Source organism: Molothrus aeneus, chromosome 8 (assembly GCF_037042795.1).
Source record: "Molothrus aeneus isolate 106 chromosome 8, BPBGC_Maene_1.0, whole genome shotgun sequence".
NCBI classification, from domain to species: domain Eukaryota; kingdom Metazoa; phylum Chordata; class Aves; order Passeriformes; family Icteridae; genus Molothrus; species Molothrus aeneus.
The window spans coordinates 3,654,275-3,665,067 of record NC_089653.1 but is presented as its reverse complement, the minus strand read 5'-3'; the positions used below and the strand labels follow the sequence as shown (position 1 = coordinate 3,665,067).

Sequence of the window (10,793 nt, the reverse complement as noted above, 5' to 3'; positions counted from 1 at the left end):
AGTGGAAAACTGGGTCGGGATAGACAAGGTATGGAGTGTTGCTATGGCAACTGGGCTGGGTCCCATCCCTGTGCTGTGAACAAAGGGAACTCCATCCCAGCCTGACCCAGTACAGATATTTTCAGTCTGTTGCCTGGGATTTAATCTCCATCTCACATGTGGCACCTTTGTATAACAAGAAGCATCATCATTTCTACACCACAGCTACGGGAAATCAATTACCTAATTATGTCTCTTGTAACAAATAAATAAAACCACCACTGAAATGGGATGCTGGAAACTTTCTTCAGCAACACCAATTAAACCACTCAATGGAAATCACCTCCAAACTCTGCCTAAACAATATTTGACCAGCCTCCACAAACAAATTCTGGGGAACTGCACTTTCTGAACTGTGCTGTTACCTAATGGTGTCTATGCCCTGTATCCCAGGGTGTTTACACTTGCCACCCCACCCTGCAGCCAGTTCAAATAGGGCTGTCTCCAGAGGGGTGCAGAGCAGTGCTCCGTGCACCAGCCAGGGGACAGAACCCATCCTCTGGCACTGCCACATCTCCATCTCCTCCAGGCTGAGCATCTCTTCCCTGCACTGCCCATCTTCTCCAGGGGCTGGCACGTCCCTGTCACCTTCTGCAGGAGCTGTGCCACCTCTCAGCTGGGCTGCCTGCCTTCACTTCTGGACAGGTGAGTGTGGGGAAAGCATGGCTAGAGCCTGGACAGGTGAGGGGACAGGAAAAAGGACAGTGGACAGTCCCCTGGACAGGGAAAAGCGTTCTAAACTTGCCTGTGAACAGCACTTGCCACTCATGGCACTTCCAGCCCCCAGAACAGGGCACCAAAATCTCATTTGCTGCCTCGGCTCTAGAGGCTGCTCCAGCCCAGTTTTTCTTGTGGTGCCCAATGTTATGGTTGTTGGAGGGAGCAATCCTGGCCAGAGCTTTCAGTGCCTGTCAGTGATGCCTCCTGCCCATAACTGTGTGCAAAGCCTGCTGTTCCCCACCTCCTGTGGCAGCTGCAGTCTCCAGCACGTTGAGTGAGTGAGGGGCTTTTTAAGCTTTGTTAAAGCCACTATCACTAAGGGATGTCTAGATCTGCTGGAAGATACATCTCTCCCCATTTTGCATATAGATTTGCACTCCAAAATGCCCTTCTCTGAATTAAATGCAATCAATTCTTGTCTTTTACACCATGATCAAGAAGAAGGGCAAGTGGTTAGAGATTTTCTTCTCCTGATTTTGTTTCTATTTAGGGAGGGAAGGCAGTGCTGGGATTTATTCATCCTCCCTCTGCCTCCTGGGGAGGTTTGGGGTGTCAGCAGGTGATGCAAACAGCAGGGTGATGGGACAGAGCTGTCCCTTTGCTGGAAGGGAGACTGGAGCAGTGGCACTGCATGGTCACTGACAGGATAAGCAACACCCTACATCCTCTGTGTACTGGAATGGCTCAATTTCATTGAGGTTTGAGCAACCTCAGGGGGCTGGAATGAGCCCAAACCATTCTGTGATTCTGTCATTTTAACCTCTTGCAGTTCCCAGTGGTGTGTACAGCCCCACAAGGGTTGTTGCCTCACCTCTTACAGGAATTCCTGAAAGTCTTCCCCACCTCCCTGGAAATATCCCTGCTGAGATGTGTTCCCTGAGCCACCCCATGGGCATTAATGCTTTTAGGTGGTCATCCAGGCCACCAGACTGAGGCTGAGTCCCACCTGGGCTGTTTCCCTGCCCTGCTGTCCCTGGCACTGACTGTGTGGGTGTGCTGTTCCAGGCACAGCGAGGATGTGGCTGGCTCTGGCTCTGCTCTCCGTGCTCCACGGGATGGCAGCTGGGGAATGCTTCTTGAATTCCCCATTCCCCAAGAATCCAGAGGCAAGGATGAACATTGTAAGTATGATAGCATTGGAGAGGAGGTGGGAAGTGTCCAGGAAACAGCCTCCATTAAATAATTACAGTGAAATATCACATTCAGGGATTTCCTCGCAGGAGCCTTGAAAATGTTATTATTGATGGGAATACATCAATTTTCTTCATGGTGGAAAAAAGGCCATTCTTTATTCACATAACTCCTTTTTATACAGTTTTACAGACCTCGTGTGTGACTCTAATTGGTCAGTAGCTTTCTTGCCAATTACATTTGTTGGTAATTAACAAGTTGTATTCTGTATTGACTGGTCACCCAAAGTCTCAGTGTGTACATGCAGGGAAGTTTGTGAGTGATAGTTTTCATTTTTCTATCTAACAGTGTAAAAACAGTTTTTAAAGGTGCAATTTGTTTTTTACCCAGGAATAATATTAACTAACTGTTATGCCAACTAATTGCTCACACCAGGATTGCTTTCACATGGGAACTTGCACAGTGCTGGCTTTGACCAGGCCAGCCACTGCTTCCAGGAGAGCAGCCTTGATTTTATGGAGCCTTTCTCTGTGATTTTTCTACCTTACTGCAACAATTATTGGCTTTCTTCTTGTTGCAGAGTGAAATGGTCTCCTTCTGGGGGTACCCCAGCGAGGAGTATGACGTGGTGACAGAAGATGGCTACATCCTCCAGCTGAACAGAATTCCTCATGGCAGGGGAAATTCTGGGTGCCAAGGTAAAACTGATGCCATACAGAGCACCCACACATGCCTTGAGCATTCACTGGGATAGCAGGGCTTGTGCAAGAGGGTTTTCAAGGTTCCCTGTGGCTTAGCAGCAGTTCTGATGGATCAGAATTTGTCAGGAAGGCTGATCCCTTGCCAGGGATGTTTCCTCAGCCCTCATGGACCCCTGAGCACTGAATGTCAGGCTGCAATCCCTGGTGGCACACCTTGGGCTCTCTCCAGAGCCTGGCTCCCAAAATGTGCTCCTGCAGCCATTTGATGGATCAGCAGACTGGCTTGGTTCTCCCTGGGGATCCTCTTGTCCTGTGAGGAGGGGTTAGATCCATGAAAATTGCATTCTTCCTGTCACATCCCCAGGCTCCTCCATGTTTGCCCACAGAGCTCCCTGGGCAGCCCAAGTTCTGCCAGAGATTCTGGGGATAAAGTCCAAGATCATGGTGCAGCTTGGTAAAACTGCTTTTTAAATGAAATTTCGAGCAGCACTGACACAGATTTTGGCTGCCATGGGGATAACACTTCATAAACAGTCTCCAAAGGCAACAAAGAGCATTAAAAATAAAGAGAGTCATGGTGCTGCCTGTCTTGCAGGTGTGAGGCCCGTGGCACTTCTGCAGCACGGTCTCCTTGCAGAAGGCAGCATCTGGCTCACCAACCTGGCCAACAGCAGCCTGGGCTTCATCCTGGCAGATGCTGGCTACGATGTCTGGATAGGAAACAGCAGAGGGAACACCTGGTCCAGGAGGCACCAGGTCCTGACCACCACACAGGATGAATTCTGGGCTTTCAGGTAAATGGGTGGGTGTGAGGGTCTCAGAAACAGCTGAATTCTGTCAGGGTCATGCTGCCCCAGCTGGGGGTGAGTGAACCAGGCTGGAGTGAAGCTCATCCAACTCATTTTGAGTGAAAACTCAGCAGGATGAAGAAGTTTGTGGGCTGGCCCTGCCCTCCCTGCTGGTTTTGTGGTTTGCTGGTGGTGGCTGTGCACGTGCAGATGCTGCCCCTCTCAGCAAAACATCTCCTCTTCCTTCTGCAGCTTCGATGAGATGGCTAAATACGACCTGCCAGCCATGATCAGCTTTATTGAGCAGAAAACAGGACAGAAACAGCTCTATTATATTGGCCATTCCCAAGGCACCACCATAGGTGAGTGGGTCCTGCTGATGACAGCACGAGAAGTCAACATCCCCTCTCAGATCTGTAAAATTACTCACTGAAATTAAACTGTGTGCATGAGTGCCTTGAAAGACTAAACCCTTTTTTTTTGTCCCTACTTTTTTTTCCCCCACCAGGTTTTATAGCCTTTTCCACAATGCCTGAGCTGGCTCAGAAAATCAAGGTGTTCTTTGCTCTTTCTCCTGTGACCACGGTGATATTTTCTCGGAGCCCATTTAGGAAACTCTCAGTCTTTTCTGACTCTGGGCTTAAGGTTGGTCTGCACTATGTTCTGCACAGCCAAAACTGTTTTTCATAGGGATTGTGAAATTATCTGTGGACTATTTCAAGTCATTTACAGAGGGGTGAGCTCTGCACTCTGTTTTATTATGAAGAAAAACACATCTCACTGCAGAACCTTTCAGTCCTGTCCTGAATTCACTCCCCAAAATGTTCTGGCAGAATTAGATCCAAAATGTTGGTGAATAAAACTGATGCAGAGGCTGTGAATTGAACCCTAGCATTTAACACTAGGGCATTAATGAATGTGGGAGATCATGCCCATAAGAAACAAGGAGCTGAAGCACTTAATGGGGTGCAAGGGAGGCTTCACTATGATCAAACTTAATGGGGGGATAAAATAGAAGTTGTAAAGTAGTGATTTGGGGAAAAGTATGACCAGACTTCCTATTTGATGTGCACATCTGGGATTTTACAGGAGCTGTTTGGCACCAGGGAGTTCCTGCCCCACACTGCCCTGGGGGAGGTGGTCCTCTCCAGGTTCTGTTCCTGCTCCAAGGTCTGCAAGCACATCCTGGCCACAATTTTTGGGTTTAACTGGAAGAACACAAACATGGTACGTGGGAATGGACCTACAGAGGGTCCTCCTGAAGGCCAAAGCCCTGGCAATGCCCTGTTTTGCAGGGCCAAGGGAAGGCAGCTGTGAAATGTGAGATGTGCTGGTGTCCTTGCAGAGCCGGTTCGATGTGTACATGGGGCACACCCCGGCGGGCTCCTCGGTGCAGAACATCATCCACTGGCTGCAGGTGAACCTCCCCAGCTTCCCTCCCGTGCCCCACAGCGTGTCCCTGGTCCCCTGTGGGCAGCCTGCTGTGCTGCTTGCTGCAGGGCACACCTTGGCCAGGTCTTGGGTGGGTTTTGTTTCCAGCCCTCCGTAAAACGCTCAGCGGGTTCTGGAGCCAGAGTGGGGGATCTGTCAGGAGGAACACGTGGAGTGAGGACCCTGCAGCCACAGCAGGCACATTCCAGGGCTCTTGCTTCAAACCAGCTCCAGCCCTGCAGCCCAAGTGCCATCAGTGGTCAGACTAGTGGCAGAGGTGCATCTGGACAGCAGCCAACTAAGCTTATTACTGATAAAGATGATTATTTCTCCTTCTTCCCCTCATGGGCATGAGAACAGTCACCACCAGAGCCCTTTGACACTGTAGTTGTGCTCTGCTGCATTCCTTTTCTCTTCCCCAAGCGAAAAATTTGCACAATTTTTGGTAGATTGCCTATTTACCTTCTCTGAGGTGTGTGCCATGGGCTGTACTCAGGGCACGGCTTCTTCCCTGAGTGGAATTCCTGCTCAGGGACCCCAGAAGGACTTTGTGGGGTTTGCAGCAAGAACACACACCCCATTTTCTGAAGGGCTGCTGCCCAGTGGAGGGATCAAGCCACCCTGACCTTGTATTGCTGCTGGTCCTGTTCCAGTTAGACAAGAGATGTTCAGAGGCTCCTTCCATCTTTGATTGTGCCATTTCAGGCCAACCCTCCAGCCCAAAAGGAGTATTTAGCATTCTAAACCCATTTTCCAGACCATTTTAATTTCTTCCCATCCTGGTGTAATCCACAAACATTAGAAACATAATCTCTGTCCATTTGTCCAAATTCACAGCAATAATTACTTGTGCTGGGCCTAGGGCCAGACCTGTGACACACACTTGAAAAGTCCTGCCGGTTCAGTGATGAAAGCTAACTTTTGAAGGTTGACTTTTGAGAGTTGAGTGCAGCCCCAGAGACTGTGATTTCACTCAGAGCACTGCATGTCTGAATTTGCTGCAGGGAGTCCACGGTGGGGCACTGAGAGCTTTTGATGGGGGGCACATGTACAACAGCCTTCACTACAGACAGGTGAGGTGCTCCCTGTGCTTCCCTTTCCTTGTTCTCTTCCCATCCATGCCTGCTGTGTCTCCCCTTAATGTATTCCTCTCTCCACAAAGTGGGAGTCAGGATCTCTGCTTGGAACAACAGCATTTTCCATTCTCAACTTTACTTTGCAAATATCTTTTAGATGGAATAAAACGCTTTAAATTAGACTTTCCACTTTCCATAGGATATGGGGAAATGGTCTCAAGTTACACCAGGCTGAATAATAGGAAAAATTTCTTCTCTGAAATACTGGTTAAGCCTTGGAACAAAAAAAAAAAAAAAAAGCTTCTTTCTTCCTTAAACAAAATGAATCATTCAGAAAGCAGCGTGCTTGTTAACTGGATTAATTACACTGCAGGTAACGAGAGATGCTGCTGGCAAATCACCTCATGGCAAGTCCTCAGGGTGTGGAGCTGAAACAAACCCTCCAGAAACTTTTTAATTTCAAAAACTTGCTTCCAAACACCTCCCTGCTGTCACTGAAGGAAGTGCTGGTGAAGTGTCACCACAAAGCCCAGCAGGGCTGGCTGGGAGGGACCTGTGGAGGTCAGGATGGTCCAACAGCACTAAATCAGGGCAGCCAAAGTTCTGCCCCCTTATCCAAACCATCTGTAGAATCAGAACTAGAATTTCTAGCCCGGCAGAACAAATTCTCTAATTAATTTTATTTAAACTGCCTCGCTAAATCATAGCACATAACGCTATGCTGCATCTCTACTGAAGTTCCTCTCCTTTCTAGAAGAAAGGAGTTCCAGTTTTCATTTCCCCCCATTCCCAATGAGTAGAAACAGTTCACCATTTGTTGCAGTCCAGCAACATCTCCTCTTTATGAAACCCCTTTTCCCTCTCCTCTTTATGAAGCCCCTTTTCCATCTGCTCCTTGTGAAATCCCTTTTCCCTCTCCATTTTGTGAAGCCCCTTTTCTCTCTCCTCCTTGTCAAACCACTTTTCCATCTATCTTCTCCTTGTAAAGCCACTTTCCCATCTTCCATACATCTTCTCCTTGTGAAGCCCCTTTTCCTTCTGCTCCTTGTGAAGCCCCTTTTCCATCTCCACTTTGTGAATCCCCTTTTCCCTCTGCTCCTCATGAAGCCACTTTTTCATCTATCTCCACTTTGTGAAGCCCCTTTTCCCTCTCCTCTTAATGAAGCCCCTTTTTCCATCCGCTCCTTGTAAAGCTCCTTTTCCATCCCCTCCTTGTGAAGCTCCTTTTCCATCTCCTCCTTCTGAAGCCCCTTTTCCATCTATCTTCTCCTCGTGAAGCCACTTTTCCATCTGCTCCTTGTGAAGCCACTTTTTCAACCATCTCAACTTTCTGAAGCCCCTTTTCCCTCTCCATTTTGTGAAGCCCCTTCTCCATCTCCTCCTTATGACACCCCTTTTCCATCCCCTCCTTGTGCAGCCCCTTTTCCCTCTGCTCCTTGCGAAGCCACTTTTCCCCCTAATCTTTGTGAAGCCCCTCTTCCATCTCCTCCTTGTGAAGTCCCTTTTCCATCTCCTCCTTGTCAAACCACTTTTCCATCTCCTCTTTCTGAAGCCCCTTTTCCCTCTTCTCTTTGTGAAGCCACGTTTCCATCTCCTCCTTTTGAAGCCCCTTTTCCATTTCCTCCTTCTGAAGCCCTTTTTCCCTCTCCTCCTTATGACACCATTTTTCCATCTCCTCCTTGTGAAGCCATTTTTCCATCCATCTCCTCTTCGTGAAGCCCCTTTTCCCTTTCCTCTCTGAAGCCCCTTTTCCATCTGCTCCTTGTCAAGCCCCTTTTCCCTCTCCTCTTTGTGAATCCCCTTTCCCTCTCCTCTTTGCGCAGCCCCTTTTCCCTCTGTCTCCTCCTTTTGAAGCCCCTTTTCCATCTCCTCTTTGTGAATCCCCTTCTCCATCTCCTCCTTATCAAAACCCTTTTCCTCCTGCTCCTTGTGAAGCCCCTTTTCCATCTCCTCCTTCTGAAGCCCCTTTTCCATCTGCTCCTCGTGAAGCCACTTTTTCAACCATCTCATCTTTCTGATGCCCCTTTTCCCTTTCCTCTCTGAAGCCCCTTTTCCATCTGCTCCTTTCTTTCTGAAGCCCCTTTTCCCTCTCTATTTTGTGAATCCCTTTCCCCTCTCCTCTTTGTGCAGCCCCTTTTCCCTCTGTCTCCTCCTTTTGAAGCCCCTTTTCCATCTCCTCATTGTGAAGCCATTTTTCCATCTATCTCCTCTTTGTGAAGCCCCTCGTCCATCTCCAATTTTTCAAGCCCCTTTTCCCTCTGCTCTTTTTGAAGCCCCTTTTCTATGTCCTGTTTATCAAGCCCCTTTTCCATCTCCTCCTTGTCAAACCACATTTCCATCTATCTCCTCCTTGTCAAGCCCCTTTTCCATCTCCTCTTTGTCAAACCCCTTCTCCATCTCCTCCTTATCAAAACCCTTCTCCTCCTGCTCCTTCTGAAGCCCCTTTTCCATCTGCTCCTTGTCAAGCCCCTTTTCCCTCTCTACTTTGTGAATCCCTTTCCCCTCTCCTCTTTGTGCAGCCCCTTTTCCACCTGTCTCCTTCTTTGTGCAGCCCCTTTTCCATCTCCTCATTGTGAAGCCATTTTTCCATCTACCTCCTCTTTGTGAAGCCCCTTCTCCATCTCCAATTTTTCAAGCCCCTTTTCCCTCTGCTCTTTTTGAAGCCCCTTTTCCATGTCCTGTTTATCAAGCCCCTTTTCCATCTGCTCCTTGTGAAGCCCCTTTTTCATCTCCTCTTTGTGAATCCCCTTCTCCATCTCCTCCTTATCAAAACCCTTTTCCTCCTGCTCCTTGTGAAGCTCCTTTTCCATCTCCTCCTTCTGAAGCCCCTTTTCCATCTGCTCCTCGTGAAGCCACTTTTTCAACCATCTCATCTTTCTGAAGCCCCTTTTCCCTTTCCTCTCTGAAGCCCCTTTTCCATCTGCTCCTTGTCAAGCCCCTTTTCCCTCTCTACTTTGTGAATCCCTTTTCCCTCTCCTCTTTGTGCAGCCCCTTTTCCCTCTGTCTAAACCTTGTGAAGCCCCTTTTCCATCTCCTCTTTGTGAATCCCCTTCTCCATCTCCTCCTTATCAAAACCCTTTTCCTCCTGCTCCTTGTGAAGCCCCTTTTCCCTCTCCTCTTTGCAAAGTCCCTTTTCCATCTCCACTTTTTGAAGCCCTTTCCCCTCTGCTCCTCAGACCGGGGCCCCGTTCTACGACGTGCAGGACATGGAGGTGCCCACGGCCATCTGGAACGCGGGCCAGGACTGCCTGGCTGACCCACGGGACACGGCCCTGCTGCTGCCCCAGGTCAGGAACCTGGTGCACCACAAGCTCATCCCCCACTGGAACCACATGGATTTCGTGCTGGGCCTCGACGCCACCGACGTTCTGTACCGGGAAGTCCTGGACATCATGAAGAAGCATCCCTAAAGATGCTGGTTCTACTTGTTATGATTTTTATTTTAGTGCTGTCTCTAGGGGATTTTGAAGTTTCTTATGAATCTTTTGAATTTTTTTGAATCTTATTGAATCTTTTGAAATTTTTTTAATCTCTGTTTGGAACACCTGAATATAGTTGATTAAAATGTTCTGCTCTTAACTGGAGCAGTGACAGGGTGGGGAGAGGAGCCTTCATGCCATTCCTGGCTGGCACTGCATTGCCTTTCCTTCTTTTTCCTTCTTTTCCCTTCTTCTTTTCCCTTCTTCTTTTCCCTTCTTCTTTTCCCTTCTTTTCCCTTCTTTTTTTCCCTTCTTTTTTTCCCTTCTTCTTTCCCTTCTTCTTTTCCTTTCTTTTCCCTTCTTCTTTTCCCTTCTTTTTTTCCTTCTTTTCCCTTCTTCTTTTTCTTTTTTTTTTTTTTGTTTGGTTTGGTTTTGGCGGGTTTTTTTTCATTGGTTTTGTTTTGTTTTGGGTTTTTTTTTAGTTTTTGGGGTTTTTTTTTGGTGCCTTCATCAGTGATGTAAAGCTCATTGTTGCTGTCTCAGGCCTGCCACTTGTCACACCTAAAAACATCAAGGTGGATCAGAAAGAGATCCAACAGATTTGTGGTGAAAAACACCAGAATTAGGATCCCAGAATGTTTTGGGTGGGAAGAGACCTTAAAGCCCCAGGGACACCTTCCACTGTCCCAGGCTGCTCCCAGCCCCAGTGTCCAGCCTGGCCTTGGGCACTGCCAGGGATCCAGGGGCAGCCCCAGCTGCTCTGGGCACCCTGTGCCAGGGCCTGCCCACCCTGCCAGGGAACAATTCCTAATTCCAATATCCCATCCATCCCTGCCCTCTGGCACTGGGAAGCCATTCCCTGGGTCCTGTCCCTGCATCCCTTGTAAATAGTTTCTTTCCATCTTTCTCCCTTCAGGTACTGGAAGGACACCTCTCTAGAGAAAAAACAGTCCTACAGGTTTTGAATTCAATAAAAATTGTAATTAATCACATTTTTAATATGGCTGGGTTTGGGCGTTATTTTTTTTCCTTTCAGTGATTGAGAGGTGAGAAATGAATAAATCCTGAAGAGAAATTTCCAATCAGACAGCCCAGTGTGTGATTCTGGTGGAGAATGTCTAAAATCCAAATAAAAAGGGGCTTAGGGCTTTCACAAAATGCTTGCTTAGGGTTTATCTGAGAGGTTTGGGTAATAAGACTGAGCAGTGATCTCAGAGGTGCTGTGATGCACTGATGGTTATTTTATTTAGCCTGAAGGAAGGGCAGTCATTTTACAGCAATAAAAAATTTGGCTGCTTCAGTCAGCCAAAATCCCAAGGCCCATCAGAAAATCTCAATAAACATGTCAATGGTGCAAGCACCAGAAGAATCAGCTTCTTTCAGGGAGGGAGAATCCAGCTGTGAGGCAAAGCAATATTTCATAGAGAAACTGCTCAAAATCGTGCACTGGAGCACAGTCAGATTTTCAGTCTGTCATGCTTCCTTTAA

General features: G+C 48.0%; 1 protein-coding gene across 1 annotated transcript; it reads left to right on the top strand.

Moving 5' to 3' along the window:
- Nucleotides 1–1,775: 1,775 nt before the first annotated feature.
- Nucleotides 1,776–9,296, top strand: LOC136559598 (lipase member K-like). The gene is made up of 9 exons (XM_066554906.1): nt 1,776–1,880; nt 2,471–2,588; nt 3,187–3,385; nt 3,632–3,741; nt 3,888–4,024; nt 4,469–4,606; nt 4,725–4,796; nt 5,815–5,883; nt 9,063–9,296. Exons 1-9 carry the CDS (start codon nt 1,776–1,778, stop codon nt 9,294–9,296), a joined length of 1,182 nt encoding a protein of 393 aa, XP_066411003.1.
- The last annotated feature ends 1,497 nt before the right edge of the window (nt 9,297–10,793 follow it).

What these genes read in the sequence shown, in the direction of transcription:
- LOC136559598 (XM_066554906.1), top strand. Translation starts at nt 1,776, where the DNA reads ATGTGGCTGGCTCTGGCTCTGCTCTCCGTGCTCCACGGGATGGCAGCT. An exon ending in GGGAAATTCTGGGTGCCAAG is followed by an intron (nt 2,589 to 3,186) that starts GTAAAACTGATG and finishes CCTGTCTTGCAG; the next exon opens with GTGTGAGGCCCGTGGCACTT. An exon ending in TTCCCAAGGCACCACCATAG is followed by an intron (nt 3,742 to 3,887) that starts GTGAGTGGGTCC and finishes TTCCCCCACCAG; the next exon opens with GTTTTATAGCCTTTTCCACA.